Source organism: Pieris brassicae, chromosome 3 (genome assembly GCF_905147105.1).
Source record: "Pieris brassicae chromosome 3, ilPieBrab1.1, whole genome shotgun sequence".
Classification (NCBI taxonomy): domain Eukaryota; kingdom Metazoa; phylum Arthropoda; class Insecta; order Lepidoptera; family Pieridae; genus Pieris; species Pieris brassicae.
Window position 1 is genome coordinate 3,608,318 of NC_059667.1, and position 27,639 is coordinate 3,635,956.

Genomic DNA, 27,639 nt, shown 5'->3' on the forward strand with positions numbered 1-27,639 from the left:
ATTTGAAACATTCAGGTACTCATAGCCTTTATGTAGTTTCGTAGTTTTTACGTGACCGGGAAATCCTTATATAAACATAAATCCAAGGTATTATTTATTCATATAGGTTTATTGGTACTGCACCAAATGTGATTCTTCTTTTACTGCCAGTTCTCAAATGTAGATTGAAGAGAATTAAATAACTAAATAAAATATTGAGTAAATTTTTCTAATGTTAATCGGTTTTATTGATCTAAATAATGTAGTTTAAAATTAATTCGGTAGGTCCTAGGTACCAGTCATCACACCTCATAAGTCTATTGACAAGACAAAATAAAATCGTTCGGGCGGAACCTTCGTAAATATATCAGTAGATTTTATTATATAGCGGTTGATTTAATAGAAATTTCATACGCCCAATGAAACCATATAATTTCCTCGTATCTCTGATGACTGGAACTGCAGTCATCCAGCACATACCTTATCAAAAGGACTGTGTTGTTTCAACTGAATGAGGGAAGTAGTTACAATCACGAATATTCTTATCATCTCATTCAAGCGATCATATCACGGTAACAAAAAATTTTAGTATTCATTACGTTTTTTTTCAAGTTCTATTTGAACGTTACAGTTATGTATATAAAAGCGGGCAAACGAACAGGAGGCTCACCTGATGTTGCATTGCCAGCCTTTTAATATAAACATTTCTTACTTTAAACAGTTCTAAAAATAGTCAATTAGATACTTTGTCTCCTGAAAATCGATGCCAAAAGGCAAGGACAAACCCCAATTATCCCAAATCATAAATCACGTATTTAATTGAAGATAAGAAGAGAATACAAAAGTTACAATATTATATCCTATTTATTAACGGAAAGGGTATTCGATAAGATTTTCATTGTTTAATATTTAATGAAGCTGTTTGTTGGAGATAATTCGATTTATCAAGTTTCGTTGGGACGGAAAGTAAGTGTAATGTAGGTTTTGTAGACAGATAAAGATTGACGAATTTGATGATATGATGGACTTATGTATTATAAAAGTAAGTTTTATATTCAAAATGTTAATGAATAAATGTAAAACGTATATACTTCAATGTGTGATTGATTCTTATCTAAAATATTCTAATGATTCACGCCCGTTTTTTTAAGAATTGGGAGTAAAAATAATTCAGAGGCAATCCGACGAATGCCGGCCCATACAAGGTAGATCAATGGCATTTTCTATGTGCTCCATAAATACTAGATCGTGCGACGAAGAAAAACATCATAACTTAAAATCGACGTTTCAAGATTGACGATGTTTTTTAAGCACTAAAATCTCGTCACCTATTTACTATTTAAAATATTCATTACTAAAATAAATGTTTAAATGTGCTTCATTGTTTATTACGGGTTAAAATTACTTTATTACTTAAAATAGAAATTTTCGTAGTATTAATTTGTAAGTTTGTTTCCCATAATTATAATCGTTTTTACTTGTTTTAGCATATTCTATCAAATTAGCAAATTTGTGTTTGTGTGTGTTATAAAACTGGCTAACGACGAAACATGTAGCTTCGAATGATATATTATCTAAATCAGGGTGTTAAAAGTCCAGTCTCGTTTGCCCTTATTGAGGGATAGGTTATAACTTCAGTGGCAGCAAGTTAAAAGCAATAAAATAATACTTAGTGCACTTACGGGAACTATTATGTACACGGAATATTCCATTTACTGAGTTCACACACAAGCACTAGTCACTCACACAAAGACCATAAAGGCAAACATGAACCGTCTCACACGTGCCTTTAGGCACCACTTACAGTGTCTTTACCCTCCGTAACGAGGGTGAGACACCTGGTATCACTATTCTTCTTGATGCATTTTATATTTGCCAGTTCTAAAACTTTGAATAAATTTTATATGTACTGCGAATTTAAATTTGAACAATTCTGATATAACTAGCTTCGCCACTAATACTGTTACATAGAAACTTTTCTTCTTTTCAACTATATGAATATTTTGAATTTGGAACACGTATATTATTTTAAGAACATTTTGCGCCATTCCACATATTTTTTCGTGTTCATTATCAAATAAAAAACATTTTCACGATTGAAAAACACTAAATTAAGCTAAATGATAAAGTGTACGCTCAAATTTCTAAAGACCTACTCAAGTGGATGGAAAGATACTACGTGGTCATCATCATGCGCCAGTGATTGTTTGGTGGGGCGTGTCTTATTGAGGACCCACAAAACTAAATTTTTGTGAAAAAGGAGTCAAAACTTCAGCCAAAGTGTATCAAGATACAGTATTAGATCATGTTCTTAAACCAATAGCAATACACTTTTTAAAAACATACCGTGGACTTTCCAGCAGGATTCTGCATAAAGGGGTCACAAAGCACCTACCTAAGCTTGGCTTGAAACCATCGTTCCGGACTTTATAAAAGATGAAGACTGGCCCTCATCTAGCCCAGACCTCAAATCGTAAGACGTCACATTATGGTCAGTTTTAGAGGACATGGCCTGCTCTAAACGACACGGTGACATTGAATCTCTTAAAAAACTTTGGAGCAAGCAGTGGCAAATTTTCTCGAACGAAACAGTGCGTAAATCCGTAGATTAGTGACCAAACAGAATAAAGGCCTGTATAAAAGCCAAAGGTGGCCATTTCGAATACAATATCTTTTTATTCTTTGCTGAGACTTTAATAAATATGTAGGTATACATTTTAATAATATTATATTATTTCATTTGCAAAAATGCACTTATGGCTGGACTGGGAAGTGTAAATGCTCCCATATAAAAGACTTTTTTTATGTCCAGTGGTTTTTTATGTCTATGATTTATCCATAATTAACGTAACTATTAATACATAATAAAACACTAACAACCCCGATTCAAGGATTGGTGCCGTGTGATCAAAACAGAAGCTTTTAAGGCTTATTTTCAAAGTTTCAAACAACAAAGTCATAATTTTAATTAGCTTGATGTAGGCGCCGGCCCTCGATATAAACTAAGTTTTATCCCCATCTTATCTTTGTAATCATAATAAAAGCATTTCGCCATTAACAGCAATTAGTTTGGCTCAGCCAACAAATTATACTTAATAGCATGTAAATTAATCTATGAAGTTACTCCAGTAATGAATGGTATATTACTACTATTGAGAAGTATTTAAGTGCGATTATAAAGGTCGTGCGTATTGGATTTGTCTATGTATATCCTCAATTATTTATTACAAATTATTATATACGAACATCACATGTCCACTGGTCTTAATGAAACATAATTATGAAAATTATTAATACGATGAACTGTGCACGGAGATCGAAAAAATTACAGCGTGTGTTGCCTAAGTGTGGCTGAAGCCTGTCTACAAAGTCCTACAATTAAGGGACAGAAATCTGAGTGCTGTACCAAAGACTATAGTGGTCTTGCTTTCTTTTCTAATTGTTGTCTAAAACAAGTGGGTGTCGTAAATTAAGGAAGATAAAAACGACGTATCGGTTTTTCTCACCAACGCAAATTAGATCAAAAAAGACTAGCGAATGATAGAAAGTGATTTGAGTTAATAATTCGACAATTCTCCGACTCCCACCAGCATATAGTATAGTAATACTTGAAGTAAGTGTTCTACAATATCTCTTTCGGTTCAAATTACTTTCTTAATTAGGTTCGTATTTCAAACGGTATTTTAAGGCAATTTATTCTTGAGCTCAAACACTTTAGACTTGTACATTTGTGATTTGATATAAGTATGCCAGCAGAGAATTTAGCATTAATTTACGTAACAGGATCTTAGATCCGCGACATTATTCGAAAATAGAATGTAATAAATAATAATAATTCTATTTTAAAAATACTTCAACAGCGCTTGACATGCGTAATTGGAAGTAATCAGCAATCAACTCACAACTGGTATTAAACGTTTCTACCAGCACCCTTACTTCTTCTAATATTTCATACCTACGTTTGTAAGTGTACGATGTAGTTCTCTCAATCTTACGGTATGTGACATCAGCACTATCCTTAGCGTCGCAGAGTCTCATTTTTGGGTTCGGGACCGCTAAGTTACAAAGTAACGTGTCTTTACGTCCGCATAGAAGTTTCAACTTCCAGAACCAATGATGGGGTTTGCGATTCTTCACAGAATGTGTTCTTTACTTGATTCCTCATGTAATGTCGAGGGGTTAAATCATCTACCGCTTCATTTATAAAATAAATTAGAAGAATATAATAACATTATCGTTTTTGCCTTGTATTTCATTCATAGCTACAAATATTCGTATTTTTGTCGTCTTATGTATGTATAATCTCTTAAAGGAGGCTTCTATTATCCGCGATATTCTAATATTTTTCTTTCTGTTGAACTGATCTAATACTCGAATATTCGTTTTTGTATTTCATAAGACATAGACATAGGCATTTATTACTAACGAAACACTATAGTAAAAAAGGAACGAAAATAAATAAAATTTAAGGAACAATGCATATTTTGTGTGTAATGAATGTGTGTTGTGGTTGTAACTGGCCCTGGCTCAGCATTTATTGTGAAGCAGACGTGTTCTACACCGCTGGTCATTCTGCCAGAGACCACAACAGTTCAGCTAGCGCCTCACACGCAAAAAATAAAATTAATGTTATAATAATATTAGACATTTCTTAAGTTTCTTTTATAATAATATTACTAATTAATAAATAATTTAACGCATATGAATACTGACAAATCTATCATAAAGATTCATTAATATTTATCGTAACTACATTATAATGACGTTTTCACTTCTTTGTATTTTTTAAAAACGTAATACGTTAAAGCGTTTGCGATCTTTCCATTAAGCCAAATATTCGTTCATTTTAAGATGTTAATGCGACACTGAAAAGTATTTTGGTAACCTGTTCCACAGTATCTTAAAACGGAATCGTTGTCTGCGCCAAAATCGATATTGCTGCATGTATTTCACATTAATTCTGTCCGCGTAACCTTGACGATAAAATAATTTCATTATTCTAGTAAAATGGTTTTAATAAGGCCCGACTTAGAACATAATATTAGAAGGAATGTTTCACATGAATTTGATCATGTATATTTAAGCTGTTACATTAACGTTACGTTGTCCAATAACAGCTTATAATAAACAGACACAAAACACGTTAGTTTAAAAGAAAATATTATAATTTTAAAGAAACATCCAAAAGATACAATAGAAAAAATAAAAACACGTTCATATTCCGTTCCAATGGAACATATACACACACTTCTACGTCCATTTTATTGTCCTTTTTATGGACAAAAGCTTTCCTTCAGAAACAAATATTGCTATACATTTGTCTCCCTAAACCACTATAGCACTAACGTTAAAGAGATATAGCAGGACTCTTATTTATCAGTAAAAATATCTAACTAATATTGAGATCCAAAACAAGCTATATTATTCTTAAAACCACAACAGTTCGCACAGAATCTGTGCCCAAGTCTCGTAGTCTTGTGCGTAAGTACTTAAAACTAAGTCGTGACAGGAATACAACTTAGGGAACTCTTTAACGGGAGCTTACAAAATACAAAGGCACAGACGTATGATGAATCTTCAAGATAATATTGGTAACGAAGTCGTTTTTACATTTTATAATATACTTTCGTATATTTAATACAACATATTATATCTATTAAATATTTTTAACCGACTTCAAACAAACGGAAGCAGTCACCTCCTTCAATTGTCAATATTCAAATTGTCTTTTTATATATGGATTTGTAATCAGTCCACATAAAGGTTAGGTTAGTCAAAAAGTTATGAAATATTATTTGTGTTTTTTATTCGACACTTCGATGCTAAAATCTGTATAAATTATAATAATTAAACAATCAGGAATGCGAGGCGCGGTGTTATTTTGTTAAATTTAATTATATGGGTAACAACAAGATGTATAATTTAAAAATTGAGTGATTGAATGATTTATACGTGATGCTGCCTTTGGCGCTACGAATGGCCTGATTGCATTCGCTTCTTTCATCATTTTTTTATTTTCATAGACAAGTAGGATCCGGCTTCTATCTCTGACACAAACATGCCGGTTTCCTCGCGATGTTTTTCTTCACTGTACACGCTTGTTAAATTCACATATAAAGTCCATTGGTGCAAAGTCAAGTCACACACTGAAGCCACTAGGCCAACATTGCTCTTAACTCGTACTTGCTAGTATTAATTATACATAGAAAGAAAAATCAATAAGTGTCCAGTATTTGAAGATATGACATCAGTGTTCACAATGCACTTAGCCACTAGGCTTACGGATAAAACTGATTTCTGTGTAAATATAAATATGTGTTTATTGAATTTTCTCCCGATTTCCCAGACTCGACGTTTGAGTTAACTATTGACCTGAATTTACAATTTTAAAAGCCGTTTTAAGAGGAAATATTTAATGGCTTTAATTGTTATTCGTTTTAATTACAAATTGCTAATGCACTAATTAGAAGTATATCAAAATAATTTAATTCAGCTATGTGTCCGTGAATTTAATTTAATAAGTCAATTAAAACACTACTTTTTCTTTTGTTTTATATAGCAGGGGCAAACAGGCAGGAAGCTAAACTGATGTTAAGTGATATCGCCGCCCATGGACACACCCAATACGAGACAGCTCGCAAGTGTGTTGCCGGCCTTTTAAGAATAGGATGCTTGTGAACGTAGCACACTTGTAGTAACTTGTCGTGATTTAACTTGTGTTTGTCGTGATATTATTTATAATTTTACGTCACTTTCCATCATTCCACTACGTATTTGTGTTTTGTTCTCACTATACGTGCGTATAATTTGTCTACTAATACTGTTTGTTACTTTATAAATATTACGTGTCAATATTTCAAATGAAGCATGGACATGACAGTTTCTTTATAATAAAAAAAAACTTGGCGATTACACTCTCCTCTTGGTTTGTAAACCGATGGTAAATGTAAATTACGATATTTCTTAAATATACATAGTTATCAATATGAATAAATAAATTTTCATTGTATTTGGTATATGTTATGAATATCTTATTAAAGAAAAGTCAAATACACTCGTTATGATCCTGACAAAATTCAAAATTGTTGTAGATATATCTTATTAGAATCGACCTACCCTCTTGTAAAATACGGTTAACTATTGGACCGAACAAAAATAATTTATCCTATTCAATTATACTATCAATACCTTAAATATAATCTTCACTTAGACTGTAAATAATAATACTGCAAACTGTTGTCACAACCAAACTAAGTAATTAATTAAAGCAAATCTCGTAACGTTTAACTGATTTTGATGATTGTATCGAAGATACTAAATAATAATAGTAAAAAATAAATTACTTCCGCATCAGGAATTTAATAATAATCCTTATTCGTAAATTCGTATTTCCACAATGAATAGTGAAGGGTCAGCTGTCATTTCAACCCGGGCACTACATCTGTTGCGACGGTACCAAGAACTCAATAATCGATGAACCGAATATTGAACTCATTGTGAATTATGTTTGTGAATGCTGGAGGTTAAAATCATTGAACTAATTCTGTTCATTTGGATCTAGATAAAGGTTTAAATCAATTTTAATTAAGTAATTTACGACAGCACTTGTTGTCGTGATTTAATTGAAGAATAATTATTTATTGAAGTTATATTTCTTTTGGCGCGTTAGGGAAAAGTCATGAGAGTAAATTTTTACGATGCGCATCACAAAAAAACGACTCCCGCACACCGTCACAACAAACCGACACCCTGAAGTTAGCATAACATTTTAAAAATAAAAAATGTCCATTTCTTTGAATATGTAGATATATTTTTTTGTGATATTTAAATAAATTTTATTGAACTAGATAATGCGTTATAATAAAACATTAATTGTATTAAATACCGTTGTTATTAGTGTCGTATTTTACAAAAGTAGAATAAGGCGAAAGAAAAACACATTAAAACGATTACACACACATGTTTTTTTATTCATTAGGGACTGTCCCGGTTTCGTATTACTGGAGATTTATATTTTATAATATAGTTAAACAAGCTCAGCTCAGCGTCAGCTCTTCATAACAAAGTTAACATTACAAAGTATACTCTAATTTTTAGTTAATATTTTAATCGTTTAATTTTTATATAATTTTAATACAAATATACATACAAAAATTATTTATCTCTTAAGAATCACTCGACTTTATTATCATTCCTCTTAATAATTGCAGTAATTCAGTTTCAAAGAAACATTATGTACTTCAGTACCAGATTGATTTATTTTTATATTTCTTCATAGACTCAAAGGCAGAGTCAGATCCTCTATGATAAAGCTTTACCCACATAAATAAGTTTAATGTAAATATCTTTTATTAGCTCTATTTCTCGGCGCAAACATAAACAATTTATCCTATACTAATATTAGGCTTCGTTTAACTAAAAAAACAAAAAATATCTCATGATACTATAGAAGCTTTTACGTATTCAATAAATTCAAGGCGAATCCATGATCATGATCTCTACGTCTTTAAGTGATATTTTTACATATTAGCTCTTATTTCAGGATAATTACATGGATATTTATCTGAGGTTGACCTTACATTCCATTCGGTAATTTTACTAATTTTTTTTTTTTTTTTAATAAAGTAAAAAACTATTAAAAGGTACAAAGAGGAACTTATCGCTAAAAATATTTTTTTTTTAAATTTGGCTCTTAGACTCGACACCAACTGTAAATTCGGCGTTTTCTGTGTAAAATGAGTTTAATACGAATTAAAATCAATACAACTATAGAATAATATAATTACATTCTTCCTTCGAAACTATAGATACTGTACTTATCAAATCAAGAATGTAACTAATACTCCATACTTAATAATTAATTGATTTTTTTGGAGTTTATTTAATTTATTTTATTAGATAAAGTTTAACAAAAGGCTTTTATTATCATAGATATGAATACAAATAATACAATTATTTCATTTTACCTGATTACTACTAAGATTATTACAGAATTTCATTAATTGCAATATAATTATTACTATCATTGTTATCCTTATTAAATATTTTTGTTCGTGTGGCTTCGAATCAACCGTGGACAAGAAAAGGTGGCGCGTAACTGAAAAATGTGACGTTAAATTTTTTTCAAGCCGATGAAAAAGTTTCACTTCAATAACAACATAATTTATATTAACGTCTGTTGAATTACTGACTGATTATTTAAGCGGAAATATCCTTGTAATTTATATTGAAACTATTAATAGCAACATATGTATTATTAAATTAAATGTAATCTACATGTAATGTGTGTTTATAACAGTTGTAACTGAAATGTATATAAAATAAAATTTGTAAACCGGAGTTTTTACATTATTATCATCCATTTATTTTAATTGTACTATGCATCAATATTAACAAATAATTACCACCAAAATTCGTAATATTAAGGTTTATAAACAAAACTTGTGTAACGGTATTTCGTGATGCGGGTCTATAATCTACGGACGGTATGAGTTAGATAAAAGTTTTCACAAACTTGATAACTGCCAGAAAACCGTATCCTGTAATAAATCATGGTATTCCAACCCAATTTAAGTTTTAATTTATTTAAGAAATTTATGCCTATAACAATAGACAACGATTTGACGTCATCTTTAATTCCAAAATTTTAAATTAAATATACCACGGGTTTAATGTTTTACAGCTATTGGCATACATATCAATCACGCTGCCTCTAATATATAAAAGCTAAGAAAGCAACTGTGTTTGTTTGTTGATCTTTATTGAAGTACAAAATAAAAACGACCTATAAATCTTCTTTTGTTTTTATTCGTAGATTATTATATCATAAGCTGCATATGTATGCGTGCACATACTGCAACAGTTCTGTATATTTTTTGTGTAACATTTATCATTGTTACATTTTCCGTACGTTTATAATTGATATTCTTTGACATCTCTCTCTGTCTTGCTCCTATTTGTAAGCGCTTGTCTAAATATTCAAATTTTTGAAAAAAGTGTCAAACATTTACTAAATATTATTTATTTTTATAGTTATAATAATCTTACAATATTCACTCTGTTTTCACTAATAAATTTGTTTATTTAAATAAACTTTAAGAATAACAAATCCATAACGGCAATTTACTGCTGCGAGACATTCAAGACTTAATGATTTTATACCACCGAAGTTAAATATAGTGTATAAACAACCATTAACTAAATAAATTAGCTTAACCGAAACGAGCCGGTTTGAACTGGATAATTGCTGTTGAACTGAATGAACAACAGCTTGCATACAAACTTTGCTCATTAGTTGAAAATTCATTTATTTTTCCAAATACTGGAAATTTAACTAATAGCGATTTAATTGATTTCATCCAAGGTTTTTAGGTGACTCACGTATGACAAAAACGTATTTAATATGACATACGGGAAAAGTCTCGTCAGTGTGTCTTAGCTTCTCAGTTCTACCTGCCAGCTACACTGGTATTATAAGCATGAAGGTGGACTATATAAGGTGATAGTCCAAATTTACGCACCACTAACCTAGTGAGAGTGTAAGTGCGGAAATGGTAGCGGAGTGAGTCCATCATCCTTTAACCTTTTAGATAGTCCACATGTCTACTTTACGGTATATAAAACAAAGTAACAGTTAAAAAAGGCAGGTAAAACCTCAGGGGTTTCATTATATAATAAAACAAAATAAATACACTCTTTGGATTAGAGAATAATGGTCTTATTATATTACGTGAAATATGTTGGTTACAATTATTTTACGTAAAAATATCATAACCTTGGTAACAAACACAAATCTTTAGTCCGCATTTTATTATAAGTCAGGTAAGGATTTTAGTCATAAACTTTACCTGCAGACCTAACTTTCGCTTGGAGCAAGGGACAGTCTTAGGCAGTTTCATTGATTTTTTATTAATTTTCTTCTATATAACATTTACAACAATAAATAAGATTACATATACATTACATACAATACATAAGATTGAGACTATCTTTAGAGCCCCTAAAACATAACTATTCATTTTTGAAAATTCCACGAGTTATGTACTTTATAGTCTACTCAAGCCAAAGAGAATATTAAAGCGCCAAAAGTCATTTAGTAATATTGAGGTTCGAAGTCTATTATTGTTATGACAGTATGGTGTATTTATGAATTATACCCTCAGGCTCGGCTTATTTCGCCATTTGTTTTAAATCAGCATTTTCATACAATGATAGTTATTATTGTCATATATTACACATAATTTGAAGGGAAGGGATTAAATAGTAAGATCTTTAGTTAACAGTGTAATTAGTCTCATTGAATTTAATAACATCTGTGTTAAGTCATACATATTTTTAGTCTGTGAAGGGCAAAAAAGATTTCGTGACAAAAATGAGCATTGTAACTCGACCCCTAATGTTCTGAATGAATTAATGACTTATAATACTACGCATCATTAAGCTTATATTTTTTTTCATGCAATCTATCTTACAGCTAATATTATACATGTCATAGTTTACACAAGCGTAACCTCAATTACGTTAATTACCGGATAGTAAAAATTATTATTATCACCCAAAGGTTACGTCAATTCCTGGCAACATAATTAAAAAGTCAGTAAAAAGTAACTGAATACTAAAAGAGTTTTTAAGAAAAGGGGATAATAGGTAAACCTAACACTGTAAATTTACTTAATCATAAGATATTAGTTTTATACGGCGCAGAATACCTATTTTATATTATAAGTGGTAGACGACACGAAATATGTACAATTTTTATTAATATTCCTCTTACTTAGAAGGCAGTAATTACCAAATTTAGTGTTGTAAAGCGTTATCTTTGTCACGCTTTACGAGTACGAAGAAAGTCGCACAAGTTAGTATATATTACTTAGTACATTCAAAAGTTTCAAACATTAGTACAATCTTTTTCTATTATCTCAACTCATACTTGCTTCGCATTAAAAATTTCTGCGATAATCATCTTAACATACACAATATATCTCCTATATGAACTGTGTTTGTTTACGAAGAGTTATAATAATGAGCCACCAGTTATTCATGAAGTTTTATAAACAAGCTGATATGTAGAGGATGTGAAATTAATTACTGTCATACGCCCTACTAGTTTATCGGCTTTTAAAATAAACAACTTTGTGATGACAACAAGCAGAGTTTATTGCCAGATTTTCTTATAAGTTATATGTCAATTAAAATTTATTAACACTAAATAGGGGTTTTCTGTATAAACTTTTAATTTGACGTATTTGAGTAGGGAGTTTTCTAAAAAAAAAACCACAGTTCTTATCAAATCCTGCTCCACTTCATTTCACGTCCAGATTGACGAACCGTGAAATATTGGAATGCATGGATTTTTCTAAAAAATACTCTCCGCTGAAATTTTGTTTACTTTTATTTAGGCTTTCGATTGATTCTCGTTCCTTTGATAAGACCCTTAACATAGAAAAACATCGCGATGTTAAAAATATTGGATAGGTTATCTGTTATCGAATATTTTAATGAATCTACAAAACAATAATACAGAAATATTTATCAAGCTATCAATCATAATTATTAACGTAAAATGTGACAAATACAACTGTTGCAAATGTCATACGTCAAACGTCAACTTCACTTTGCCATATTGTACTTCAATTGTTCAAATGTCTTGTAGCTTTTGTATTATTTCGTTTGGGCATAAACGTGAACACGTAATTAAGAACATCTTCACAAAAGCTTTTCCTGCGCGTGTTGGCCTCATATTATTTTAAATATACTATATTTCTTGCAACGTGTGTACACAGGTTAAAACCTACAACCTCAGGGATGGGAGTAGCTCACTGACGTCGCATTGCTTATTTTTAATCACCTGTAGGGGAGATACTAGCAATGTAAGATACATAAATTACAATAAGTATCCAATTAAAACCAAAACCACAGTGAAATGAAATTCTCTTTTTAAAACTGCGACCTATTTTTTTCTGAAACAATGCTTCCTATTGCTTTTAAGTGCTCATTAGGGTACCAAAAGAATTGTATTTCCCGTTAAGCTCGTCCTATTTTATATTGAATTTCATTGGCTTTTACATTTTTTTATCCTATGTAATCTTTAGATTCTTTGATAAAACAATTGCGCGCGTAATTCTCTGCAATTTATTTTGAAATAGGAATTTTATAAGGAGATAAATCATTATTATAAATATCACCACGAATTAATTTTAATAAATAACGGTTTATATAGTTTAATCGAATATATATTTTTATAAAATGTAAAACGTTTATTGTCTTCTTAATATCTATATATAACTCTATATACATTAGTTCCTGATATCAACGCGTAATCAATCACAAAACTCTTCGACTTTAATGGATTAATTATTAATTTGGATAACACCTAAAATATTATATTAAAATACATATTGAATTTATAGTTTATAAATAATATGGCCTTTATATACTTGACTTCTTTCAATGCTGAAAAACCGACAGCAACATAATTTAGTTACAAGTGTATGTATCCTAAGGACCTGTCAAGGGAAAACCTTTTTGCACGTTTAAAACACTCCCGGAGGTAATTAAGGTTCTTTACGGTTTTATTACCAATGTTTCATATATACAATATATAATTATCGAAATAGAATTGAAATTGTTTCACTGTAATGCTGCAAACAATTTTAATAATCTAACGACATATAATTAGGAATATTAATTGATTGAAATGAGATAAGACTTAAAAAACACACAATTTATCTCATAACTATTTCATTTTAATTTTTAAGATTTTGTATGCTGTATTTCTCGGCTAAAATCTCACAACACATTGTCTTGTCATCATATTTTTTTGTATTTATCAGATATGTAATGTACAACTCCTAAATTTAATAGCAAATAATATGTTTTTAAAGAAATCATTGTAAATAGAAATAGAAACAAGCAGAATTGCATGCATTGAATAATTTAAGACTTTGTTATTATAATGCAGACGACGATTCTAGATTCTTATTAATGGAATTTGACATGATATAATCAAAACTATTTGAGTTATTAAAGGTAACGAACTTTATTAAACAAAATCGTGTCAAAGCAATTTATTTAAGTCTAGAATATCTAATGTTTTGAATTCTTAACAATAGAATATAAAACAGGTCACTATCTAAAATAGAACTTTGGGTGAGTAAATTTACCTGTAACAAGATTAGCGTGGTGAAACTGGCAGACAGCGTCGGCCTCATACCAAGAGATGCGGTCCCTGAAGTAGCGGTAGAACACAGGGAACCCCTCCTCTGGCAACACCCATGTGTTGCTTATGTTTACCTGTGAATATGACTGCATTTAAAAATATGAGTGCGTGTACTAATGTATAGACGTAAGAAGTGAAACTTCTATATGACCTTATTTTTCGAAAAATGCTCTACTATATGCAACTTTACAGAAATTAGTTCAATAAAATAAAATTAGATAATGTTTAACTAAAGGCTTTTATTATCATAGACATGAATACAAGTTTTTAATTTACAATTATTTAATTTTACCTTATTACTACTAAGATATGGCATAATGTGACGCGTAACCGAAAAAAGTTACTGTATTTTTTTTACAACGTCGATAAATAAGTTTCACTTCAAAAATAATCTATGGGCCATATTTAAACATAGAATGCCATTCGAGCAGATGTACAATACAACAAGTTCGCTTTCCACCGGTTTCTGTCCAGTGTACAAAAATTTAACAAACGCGGATATTACATTAATCAATATTTCATTAAAACTTACAAAAGCCATCTACTAGGCACTTGTGGACAGAAACACAGGGTGCGAGGGAAATATTTATTGTCACATGATACCGACATGAAGTCCCCTACGTGCCTCAGGGATTCCTTTTCACTATGTGAACTTCCAATGCTTTCGACATCCGTTATATTAAGAGAAAACAGAGAGCACCTTTTGTGCGTACCTGCTACGGCGCCTAGGGTTAATTTCATTAGAGAGGTTAGTTAGTAACAGATTAGTGTATTCCCGTTACGCCTAAGGCCTTACCCTAATGATGTGCAATCGTGATTGGAAAAATCGGTGAGTAACGCAATATTCACATCAAAGTATATGTATAGTGCATTTCATGAAAACGAAGTAAGACATTTAATCCATAAGGACAGAATGCTCACAAGTAACATTATATTCAATAAGGGACAGCTATACCTTGGAGAGGGAGGAGTGCGCTCAGCTTCAGCGTCATCAAATGACGATAATGCACAGGTACTAGAGCCCCCTAGACAAATCAACAGACCTAGCGCTTCAACTATATGGGCCGCAGATTGCATGTATTTCATTGATAATTGTCTTTTATCGACCACTAGCTATCTATCTATTTTATCGATCACTAGCCTTCTGACTAACACGTGTCGATATATGGCTAACGCATCCTGGCCGCAGATTGCATGTATTTCATTGATTATTTTCTTTTATCGACCACTAGCTATCTATCTATTGACTAACATGTGTCGATATTTGGCTAACGCATCCTGGCCGCAGATTGCATGTATATCATTGATAATTTTATTTTATAGACCACTAGCTATCTATCTATTGACTAACATGTGTCGATATTTGGCTAACGCATCCTGGCTGCAGATTGCATGTATTTCATTGATAATTTTCTTTTATCGACCACTAGCTATCTATCTATTAGGTCCTTACATATGAAATTGGCGTTTTGTCTACTGGCCACTTTGACCTCAAATATCTCCTCTTTGGTTAGGAATTTCAAATTCAAATTTGTCCAGCTATTTACTCATGTATTTGTGCTTCGATGACCGTCATTCATTTGTTTTTTTCTTCTGTTTTTTTCTGTTTGCGTCACTCATTTTACAAAATGGAAAACTTAAAGTATCGCATTATTTACGAGTACGAGTTCCGCCGTGGCACTAGTGCTGCGGAAACGACTCGAAGGGTGAATGATGTGTATGGCGGTCATGTTGCAAAAGAAAACACAGTTCGTTTTTGGTTCCAATGTCTTCGTTCTGGAAATTTCGACCTGCAGAACAAGCCCCGTGAACGGCCTGAGACCCAAGTTGATAATGAAGTATTGAAGGCTATTGTGGAAGCGGATCCATCGCAAACCACGTCCGAGTTAGCTGCAGGCTGCGGTGTTAGTGATAAAACTGTTTTAATTCACTTAAAGCAAATTGGGAAGATTAAAAAGCTTGAAAGGTGGGTACCTCACGAATTGACTGAAGCAAACCGGCAAACGCGCGTCGACTGCTGCGTTACATTACTGAACCGGCACAATAATGAAGGTATTTTAAACCGAATCATTACCTGTGATGAAAAATGGATTCTATACGATAATCGGAAGCGCTCAGCGCAATGGTTAGATCCTGGCCAGCCAGCCAAATCCTGCCCCAAGCGAAAATTTACCCCAAAAAAGTTACTTTTAAGCGTTTGGTGGACTAGTGCCGGTATTGTTCATTGCAGTTTTCTCAAATCTGGCCAGACTATTACGGCTGATGTCTAATGTCAGCAATTGCAAACCATGATGGAAAAGCAAGCGACTAAACAACCTAGGCTGGTCAACCGCTCCACGCCACTGCTACTTCACGACAACGCTAGACCACACACTGCACAACAGACGGCTACAAAATTAGAAGAGCTTCAATTGGAATGTCTAAGATATCCTCCGTACTCTCCGGACCTTGCTCCAACAGATTACCATTTTTTTCGAAATTTGGACAACTTCGTGCAAGGGAAAAAAATTAACTCTGATGGGTCAGTCCAAATCGCCTTCACGGATTTTATTGATTCCCGTCCGACTGTTTTTTTAGTAAAGGGATCAATGAACTACCTATGAGATGGCAAAAGTGCATAGAAAACAATGGTTCATACTTTGATTAATTAAATATATTATATTTAAAAATATTCGACTTTTTGTTCCTCCCATACAAAACGCCAATTTCATATGTAAGGACCTAATATTTTATCGATCACTAGCCTTCTGACTAACACTTGTCGATATTTGGCTAACGCATCCTGGCTGCAGATTGCATGTATTTCATTGATTATTTTCTTTTATCGACCACTAGCTATCTATCCATTTTATCGATCACTAGCCTTCTGACTAACACGTGTCTATATTTGGCTAACGCATCCTGGCCGCAGATTGCATGTATTTCATTGATTATTTTCTTTTATCGGCCACTAGCTCTCTATCTATTTTATCGATCACTAGCCTTCTGACTAACACGTGTCGATATTTGGCTAACGCATCCTGGCCGCAGATTGCATGTATTTCATTGATTATTTCCTTTAATAGACCACTAGCTATCTATCTATTTTATCGATCACTAGCCTTCTGACTAACACTTGTCGATATTTGGCTAACGCATCCTGGCTGCAGATTGCATGTATTTCATTGATTATTTTCTTTTATAGACCACTAGCTATCTATCTATTGACGAACATGTGTCGATATTTGGCTGACGCATCCTGGCCGCAGATTGCATGTGTTTCATTGATAATTTTCTTTTATCGGCCACTAGCTATCTATCTATTTTATCGATCACTAGCCTTCTGACTAACACTTGTCGATATTTGGCTAACGCATCCTGGCCGCAGATTGCATGTATTTCATTGATTATTTTCTTTTATCGGCCACTAGCTATCTATCTATTTTATCGATCACTAGCCTTCTGACTAACACTTGTCTATATTTGGCTAACGGATCCTGGCCGCAGAATGCATGTGTTTCATTGATAATTTTCTTTTATCGGCCACTAGCTATCTATCTATTTTATCGATCACTAGCCTTCTGACTAACACGTGTCGATATTTGGCTAACGCATCCTGGCCGCAGATTGCATGTATTTCATTGATTATTTCCTTTTATAGACCACTAGCTATCTATCTATTGACGAACATGTGTCGATATTTGGCTGATGCATCCTGGCCGCAGATTGCATGTGTTTCATTGATAATTTTCTTTTATCGGCCACTAGCTATCTATCTATTTTATCGATCATTAGCCTTCTGACTAACACTTGTCGATATTTGGCTAACGCATTCTGGCCGCAGATTGCATGTATTTCATTGATTATTTTCTTTTATCGGCCATTAGCTATCTATCTATTTTATCGATCACTAGCCTTCTGACTAACACTTGTCGATATTTGGCTAACGCATCCTGGCCGCAGAATGCATGTGTTTCATTGATAATTTTCTTTTATCGGCCACTAGCTATCTATCTATTTTATCGATCACTAGCCTTCTGACTAACACGTGTCGATATTTGGCTAACGCATCCTGGCCGCAGATTGCATGTATTTCATTGATTATTTCCTTTTATAGACCACTAGCTATCTATCTATTGACGAACATGTGTCGATATTTGGCTGACGCATCCTGGCCGCAGATTGCATGTGTTTCATTGATAATTTTCTTTTATCGGCCACTAGCTATCTATCTATTTTATCGATCATTAGCCTTCTGACTAACACTTGTCGATATTTGGCTAACGCATCCTGGCCGCAGGTTGCATGTATTTCATTGATTATTTTCTTTTATCGACCACTAGCTATCTATCTATTTTATCGATCACTAGCCTTCTGACTAACATGTGTCGATATTTGGCTAACGCATCCTGGCTGCAGATTGCATGTATTTCATTGATTATTTTCTTTTATAGACCACTAGCTATCTATCTATTGACGAACATGTGTCGATATTTGGCTGACGCATCCTGGCCGCAGATTGCATGTGTTTCATTGATAATTTTCTTTTATCGGCCACTAGCTATCTATCTATTTTATCGATCATTAGCCTTCTGACTAACACGTGTCGATATTTGGCTAACGCATCCTGGCCGCAGATTGCATGTATTTCATTGATTATTTTCTTTTATAGACCACTAGCTATCTATCTATTTTATCGATCATTAGCCTTCTGACTAACACGTGTCGATATTTGGCTAACGCATCCTGGCCGCAGATTGCATGTATTTCATTGATTATTTTCTATTATAGACCACTAGCTATCTATCTATTGACTAACACGTGTCGATATTTGGCTAACGCATCCTGGCCGCAGATTGCATGTATTTCATTGATTATTTTCTTTTATAGACCACTAGCTATATATGTATTTTATAAATCGCTAGACTAACACGGGTCTATTTTTGGCTGTGTACAAGTGACTGCAAGATCAGTCGAGAATGGGAAGAAAATTCCATTAGTGCACAGCCGGGACTTAACGCACGACGCGCTTGGGAATCACATGAACCTTCTAAAAATCCTACGGCTTCTAAAAAATAAACTAAAAAATACTATATAATGTAAGTTGTAATATTTTTTGGTTTGCGGTCATCCTTCGCACCGGTAAACATGACTTGTAGCTTTGATTATCAACCTTAGTCGTGTGTCCAAGACTAGCTGTGTAATAAAGGGGTTTTTATTGATCATATATACTTTTAGCCACGTTGTACAAGAATATTTGCAATAAGCGTTATTTGTAATAAGCGTTATAGTGTGTATAACATTTTGCACAACAATTTTTATAAACAAATGAAATTTTTGGAATCATTTTATAAGAAAGCATAACTTTTGACATTGAATTGTCTCATACGTGTTGCCATATATTGGTTAATAAATTCCTCACTATTATGGAAAATTGCGACACCATATAACTAGAAAACCACTTTCAAAGTCAGTGCGTCAATGTATCATATGAAAACCCCTTCAGAGTGCAAGTTTTTAAACTGTGAAATTATTAAAACTTAATTAATGTATTCTCTGGAAACATATGTTTATTGCCGTGTGCACTGTGTAACAAGAAGTAAATAGGTAGGTAGGTTATTAACAAAATACTAGTTGGAAGAAAAATACAATCAACATGTGTAATAACGATATCAAAAGCATTACTCATATTGGTCGATTGGTCGTAAAAACCAATAGTCGTAGCAGCCGATGACGTTGTTAGTACCTAATACATAGAATTAAGCCCGAGACCTTTGATTTTGGTCAATATAACCGGTATATCGTAGAACACGATGTCGTCGTAAACGGTTTTGACTGTATAATATATTTTTGAATGATTGACTAAATCTTGTCATCAAACATTGATCCAAGAAATAGATGTCTGTCCTGATGGGCCTCATAGAAAATAGTACCAAAGTATACACATTATTATGTACCTATTTTTCTAATCTAGACTTATTAACAGTTGTTAATGTTAATGACGTTAATAGTTGTTACACGTTTGAAGTTGTATGTGCAAATGCAATAAACTTCCACTAAAGTCAATTCAAATTGGTACGTACAATTCAAAGTTGTACAAAGGGAAGGAAATTTAGAAGTGAAATGCGCCAGCGCCGAGACCTAATGAACTGGTATCACTTAAGTCCGGTTGCAAGGTCTTAGAGTAATTAATGTGCAAATTTACACTAATTTAGTATCGCACTTTATATATGACGTACCTTATTCACATAAACTATTCCACTGTTTTAACTAACGCATCTTTCATCTTAAAATTAGTTTCTTAATTAAAAAATTGATAATCCTTTCGTCATGGCTGAGGCTTATCTGATGTTAAGTGATACCGTCGCTCGTGGACACTCTCTATGCCGGAGGCCTTGCGAATGCGTTTCAAGCCTTTTAAGAATACGGTAAGGTCTTTTCTTGAACCTTAGTCAAATAGGGAGGTATTAGTGTAGATTACAGCTTTTTATTAAAAATTCATAATTAATCAAGCCAGTAATTTGCGAAAGAAGTGATAATGCATATTTTTTATCGTAACTTCATAGACCTATAAAGCCTCATACAGATATATATTTGAATATTCAAAAGGTTACTTTTGGCAAGCTTTTTAAATTAATGCAAAACAACGCAAACGGCAAACGGGTTGGAGGCTCATTTGATGTTTACTGATACCCCATGAAAACTCTAAATGCCAGGGGGCATTCGAGTGCGTTGCAAGCCTTTTAAGAATTGGTACGCTGTTTTCTTGAAGGACACTAAGTCGAATTGGTTCGGAAATACTTTAGTAAGCACATAGTGGTGATGCGCGGCAAAAACTGCCTTAAATAAAACAAATATCACCGACATATACAAATGCCCGAGGGCTTATAGCTGAAAAACGTTGTTGTAGTATGGGATATATTTCAGTTCAGGTGATTTTATTACAATTATTGTAAGGATAGATGACGTACGCTTATCTTATCTGTATCATATTGTTCTATGTTGAGAACAAATAAGAAACTAAATTTAATCAATCAATGATAATTAAATCGAATGATTCAACCAAGATTTAAGAGTTGCGTCCTTTTTTTTCTTGCATAAAGGGAACTATATCCAAACTTTGTCCTAAATCCAATTGTGTAAAGAAAGTTTCTTATTTTATATGCTTGTTAATTGCGAGATTTAGTAATTAAATTGGTGAAGGATTATTGATTTCATTGCTTGAAAATTTCTTGACAATGCTTTGGTTAAATATTTAGCAGTGCAAATATTTCGTTACAAAACTTAAGAGGTAATGGGAAACATAGTAAGAGGAACACAAAAGTGGAGCAAGCAAATATTAAACTGGTTTTATCACATTAGACGAATTAGATTTGACCTTAAACAATTAAAATTAATTTTAATTTAAATTCAAAATAAATATTTCATAACATTTAAATTTCGAATTTATCATCCAATTTAACTAACACCCCAAAAGCTCCGCATTTTCCAGATTCCCTTATTTTTCATGTTGATCCTACTGAGTATTGATGGTTTCACTTTGAAGCTAAATTGCCTATACGGGGCGTGTGGAAAGGAGATTAAACGAAGCTAATTAACGTTTAATAGCTTGCGTGTTCACATATCCCTAACGATATTTTAAGACGCGCCTTGGCGGTCACTTGCCACTGTACTTTTATGCTTGTAATGCTATGTTAGTATGTATCCTTATAAACTTAAACTCAAATAAAAAATACTTTGTTCATATAGGTAAACAAGTACACTTATGAACGTCAGAAAAGAAGTATAATTAATTCTAACTTTACATTAAGTACCAGTTCGCAAGTCAAGGGCGTAGAGCAGGTAGGAAACTTTCGTAACGTTTTGAGTCAAACAAATTGTTTGAACTGGAGCAAATCCACTCAAGGATTTGGATCATTTAGATATTTGTCAAATTTATAAAAAGCTTTATTGATTAATTTACGTTTAACGAGGGGCTTGAATTTATTTAGTGATAATTCTCTAATTTCGCTTAGGAGTTTGTTGTAAAAACGAATACAATTTCCATATAAGGAGTGGTTTATCTTCTGGAGCCTGGTTGGTATAAACTGAACGTTAGGGTCGGACTGATTTATAAACGAATTATTGTTACGAGTGGTAGATTTTTACATAGATCTAGCCAGTGTAGGTCCTTTATTTTCTTACTTTAATCGAAAATATCGTTTATTTAACTATATGATTACTATAATAAAAGTCAACATATGTATATTTAAAATTCTATATTATTACTAAATAATGGACTTATAAATTTCCGTATGTGGCTGTGATTATATTGGTCTGTACTATCTAATCGGTAACGTTAAACGAACCCTGGACCAAAATAATATTGAACAATCCAGTCCTTTAACCAGATCCATTTATTTACAAATTGTTCTCAATTACTATTACAAACTTGTTAAAATGTGTAGTAAGTGTTGAAAAAAAATTATGAAATTCGAATACCTTTATAAAATTTATTCGATATCAAACAAGACTGACACAGAATAATGGGGCAATAACCAAATTGGTTATAATTAAATCCACTGAACCTAAATCAATAGCTTTGATATGTTAATCCAATTAGCGTATACACAAATACGTATAATTTCACATACATTATCTTTACACACGTATCTCTTCATTTTATTTACTTTAACGTACGTACGTTTTTATCGCAATTTTAATACATAGGGTATTACGCGAAATGTATAAGGAAGCATTAGGTTGTACGTGTGAGCTACTTTGGGACACCTACCAGGAATAAGACATCAAGTTGTTAGTCGGGAAAAACTCACAATAATCTTAAGACTCAAAAACGTAAAACATTATGTATTACTTAGAGATCTTTTAAGTGAATTCGACGCGTTTTCGATCATTTCAAGACCCACGATTTCTCCGAAGGCTGTCTGTTTTGATTTTATAAAATTTCATATAACTAAAACTATAATATTTAACAGATTATAAACCATCATGGAAAACCTAGCTGCTGCTGCGCACTGTTTTCTTTTGCGACACCGCTGCCTTACACATCATTAACCCTTTCCGTCGAAGCCGTTTTTGTTGCACTGGTACCACGGTGGAACTCAGTCTCGTAATTATCGTAATATTTCATGATTTCCATTTTATAAATAGAGTGACGCAAATAAAAAATTCAGAACGGTAAAATGAAATCAATCATCAATCACAAAAAAATGCACGAGTAAAAAAAAAATTTGGAATACCTTACTCAAAAGAGGTGATATTTAAGGTCAAGCTGGCCAGTACGACAAAACATCAGTTTCATATGTGGACCTAATATTAAAAGAACTACATGGAAATTTAATATATGATGCTATCAAGTTTCTTATAGAAAGCCAATGCCAGCCCATTCTTGAATACATCAAACCCAGCATTGGTCTTAATAATGTCAAGCTAAAGCTGAAATGTAAACATTTCACGATATAACGACCAACATTTAGTCTTATCTTTAGAGTATATGGAGTATATACGAGTTTGATATAAATTGTGATTATCTGCTGCGATTTATTATAGTATAAACGGTTTTCATTTATTATGAGCCACTATTTCTTAACTCAATATATATTATACTACATTTTCTATTTAACTTCGTTACTGTCACTGTAGATTTGAGCACATTATCATTCAAAGCGCTATAAACTCAAACTTGAGCGTCTGTTATCGAAATTTAACAAGTTATTGCCTGAATTTTAATAGGTTATAACTAAGTCTGTAAGTTTATGGTTGACTGTCACAGAATAATATTAAATTACTTCCAGAAACTCCGAGATACAGTTTCATATAAAGAAAAATGTAAATCATTCGATGAGTCGTTAAATCACTGACAATGTGAATATAATATTGTATGTAGTGTATATATAGTAATAATGGAAATGTATGAAATATATGTAAAATAAATATGTATCAACAAAAAATTAAATTATATACATTACTAGCTGACTCGGCAAACGTCGTTTTTCCATGTATATTATTTCCAGGAAACATTTTATTAGTTCAATAAAAATAACCTTTCTACTATAATAAAAATAGGGCTTGATTGTAGATGTGTGACAATTAAGGGTTGTATTTTTGTATGCTGTATCATAAAAAAATAAAAACAAAAAAAATGTCTAAAAAATAAAAAAGTTATCACTTAGGGGTTTGAAAGATACCATCTATAGTTTAAATTATCATGTCAAATTCAAATCGCTTTACACTTAAGTATGTTTTAGTTCCACCATATACAGCCAACATATTTTTTTTAGATGCGTTTTGTACCACCGAGGATGAAATCCTTTACAAGAATTCATTATAAGTAACCCGTGGAGTCTCTTTCACTTCAGAGGGAGTTGAAAATTATTAAAATACGACGTCAAATAGTAGAAATAAGATGAAAAATTCGTAAAACGTAGGATTTTATGTATTTCTTTTATGATTTCATCTCAGCCCGCTATAAAACAGGATTTCCGTTTAAGAGCTGGTATCGAGATCGGAACGCTGTTTGCTCTTCAATTTTACAGTATCTTATTTCAAGAAATTCTACCGATAACTTTTTCCTTCTATCTGTACTTTTTTAGAATGATCAGTAGTTAAAAACGAAATTTACACGTTAATTAGCCACCAATTTTTTATTTGCTTTAAAAAACAATACTTTTTGCTCATGCGGTGAAGGTTCAGGAAGATATTGTGTTGTCATGTCATGTCCTGCGCCTACCAACAAATATTGTTTCGCAGAAAAAGGAACGAAGTACCGTACAAAAATAAAGTTGTTTTTTCTATTCCTAACATCTTTTATATACAAAATTCTTTAATCGTCCTTAAATTTCATTTACAAAAACGTATTTGACTGCATGTAATGATTTATATCACTATACGATTTAAGCAATTTAAACGGTTTTGTTTTCATAACCTTATGAATGTTCATACATCACAAATTCCGAAAACAAACATTATATTAATATTGCCACAAATTCATTGGCTCAAGACCCTCAAGGGTTGTATGGAGACAAGGGTATTGTAAGCCCCTTAAGGCATTCTATTCGAATTACTAATTATAATTATATTGGGCTTTTAAAGACGAGCGTAAATTTTTTGAAAAACAAAACTTTTTATACTAAGATTATCGTTTACAAGAATTCTTAATTTAAAAATTATTTCCCTGAGTTATTGAAACTTGAACTTATTTATAAGGACTAAAAATACTTAAAAAGTTTAAATATCACTTACCGCTCGTCCTTGGACTGTAACGGCCAAGGCTAATAGAAGCCACGTAGTCCACATCACGACGTGTGTGGATCGTAGCGCTCAAACGTAGCACCGTAGCGCTCCGAGTTCTATACGTGACTGCCGCGAGCGACGAGCGTAGCTCTCCGCTACATTATGTAAACAAAATATAGTATTTTGACAACAAGGACTGGAGGGCAGGGCTTTACGCCCTCACTTCTTTTTGAAACTGTTTTTAAAAGAGAAGAATAGTAATAGATACTAAATTTAATAAAGCAGGAAATTAAAAACGTTCTGTTTTTAACGAGAGATGATAAATAAGTTGATTTTATTTTGACATGAGCTAATTTAATTTTATAGTTTAACGATTTTATGGGTAACATATTATCATTTTAATATTTCCCTCATTAAAATATCATATAAATTATCTTCTAGATTACATATATGATTGAATAACTTTTTCCATAACATCCAAAGTAGTTTCAAATTATAATTGCAACTAATTATTTTGGATTCAAACCAGTTGCAATGCAATGAATACATAATGTAAAACATTTTGTAAAACTATTCGGGCAAATATTGAGACTTCGCGAACTTATATTTTTTAGTATTCATATATGCGTTTTATCTCGTGTATTTTTAGAAACTATTTACTTTCATCGAACAAAGAGTGCAATTTGAAAGATAACATTGAAGCAAAAGCTCGTTCCATATTACCGCAAAAACTTTAGTGGCTTTTGTTTAAAAACTTTTGCTTGAAATACTCGAGGTACGGAGAACCAAATTAAAGTACTGCAGAGGAGTAATGAACCTGCGGAGAAAAAACCTTTTGAAAATGCATAGATTTTATTAGCCTTGGGTATGAAAGTTGCAACCCAAATTTTTTTTATTTACAATATATCGACTTAACAAAGGCAACGGCTTTTTATAATACTTATAGGCCATTCTTTTAACTTATGCAAGAGTAAAGATCAAGATTTCTTTTTTTAGTAGAGGAAACATAGCACCAATTAACAGATATATTATATCTGACATTTAATCTTATTTATTTTCAGACTATTCATGTTTCTCTTTTTAATAAATTCCTATGCAAAATTGAAATTGTCCAAGCCTAAACTGGTAGTCGTGTCCCCGGGGTGAAACTTTTTTAATTAATCCGATCTCGTTTTTATGCAATATGATTATTGTTGACATAATTTAAGCAAACAATTTTATGGATAGTCGATTTTTAATTTAAAAAAGTGAAACTTTAATGATGAAACTCTAATATAGAAATATAGCGTAATGCGTACTATAATTATTACTTTTTTATGGGACTGGGGGCAAAGAAGCATGCAATTAAGTAAAGTGCGTACCGCCGCCCATGGACAACCACATCCCGTTTCCGGGTTTAGACCTTTCGAGAACCATTTATTCATATAGGTAACACAATGTACACTTATGATCGTCAAAAAATAAATATATATGAAATGTTCTAATTTTACATTTACTGCCAGTTCTCAAATCAAGAGGGTAGAACGGAAGAGAAGAACTGGCAATAAACTCTCCACCATATTTTTACCAGCATACCACTACCTATAGTGACCCCCATATTGATGGAGCCCAATTCCAAAAGGTTAAGAAACCCTGTAATGGCAGATGGTTCCATAAAGTGGTACACGGCATGAACAGCCTTTAATAGCGATCGGTCTCGGAATGCCAGACGTCAAGGTGAATAATAAATGTATCTATAAATCTACTTATATACTAAACCTTAGGGACTTCCTTACATTTAAATTACTTTATATTTGATAATTATACCTGACGAAATAATACCATATTTAAGCGTTTAATACGTTTTACATCCTCAACTTATTTTATACAATTTCAGCTGAAGTATACTATAGGTTAATTGCTAAATTTAAGATTAAAAACCAATAGAATTGTTGTACGCGTTGCCTAAAAGAGATCCTGAAAGAGAGCTTATATGTAATGAGGGTGTCTGTTGCAAACCGCCTTTAGATTTATATCCACGTTTTACCTTTATTGTTTACAAGTGAAAAATAACCTCAAAAGGGTGTTTATATAAATATACTAACGGACCCGACAGACTTCGTCCTGTCTTAACCAAGAATATTGATTTCGAATGGGTATAATTAACTAAAAATGCTCTATGATATACAACATTATTTGTTTGGTTTTCTGGCGCGTATATAAATAGTTTTGTTGGCATTCCGACTTGGGAA

General features: G+C 32.3%; 1 protein-coding gene across 1 annotated transcript in view; it reads right to left on the reverse strand.

The window, feature by feature from the left end:
• LOC123707698 (protein PF14_0175) overlaps window positions 1-25,514 on the reverse strand; it is a 47,389-nt gene extending 21,875 nt beyond the window's left edge. The window contains exons 1-2 of the mRNA XM_045657978.1: window positions 25,418-25,514; window positions 14,142-14,271 (exon numbers count right to left, since the gene is read on the reverse strand). Of these exons, the coding sequence (XP_045513934.1) occupies window positions 14,142-14,271; window positions 25,418-25,471 (184 nt within the window). The 5' untranslated portion in view covers window positions 25,472-25,514. The remainder of the gene's footprint in view (window positions 1-14,141; window positions 14,272-25,417) is intronic.
• Window positions 25,515-27,639: the final 2,125 nt, after the last annotated feature.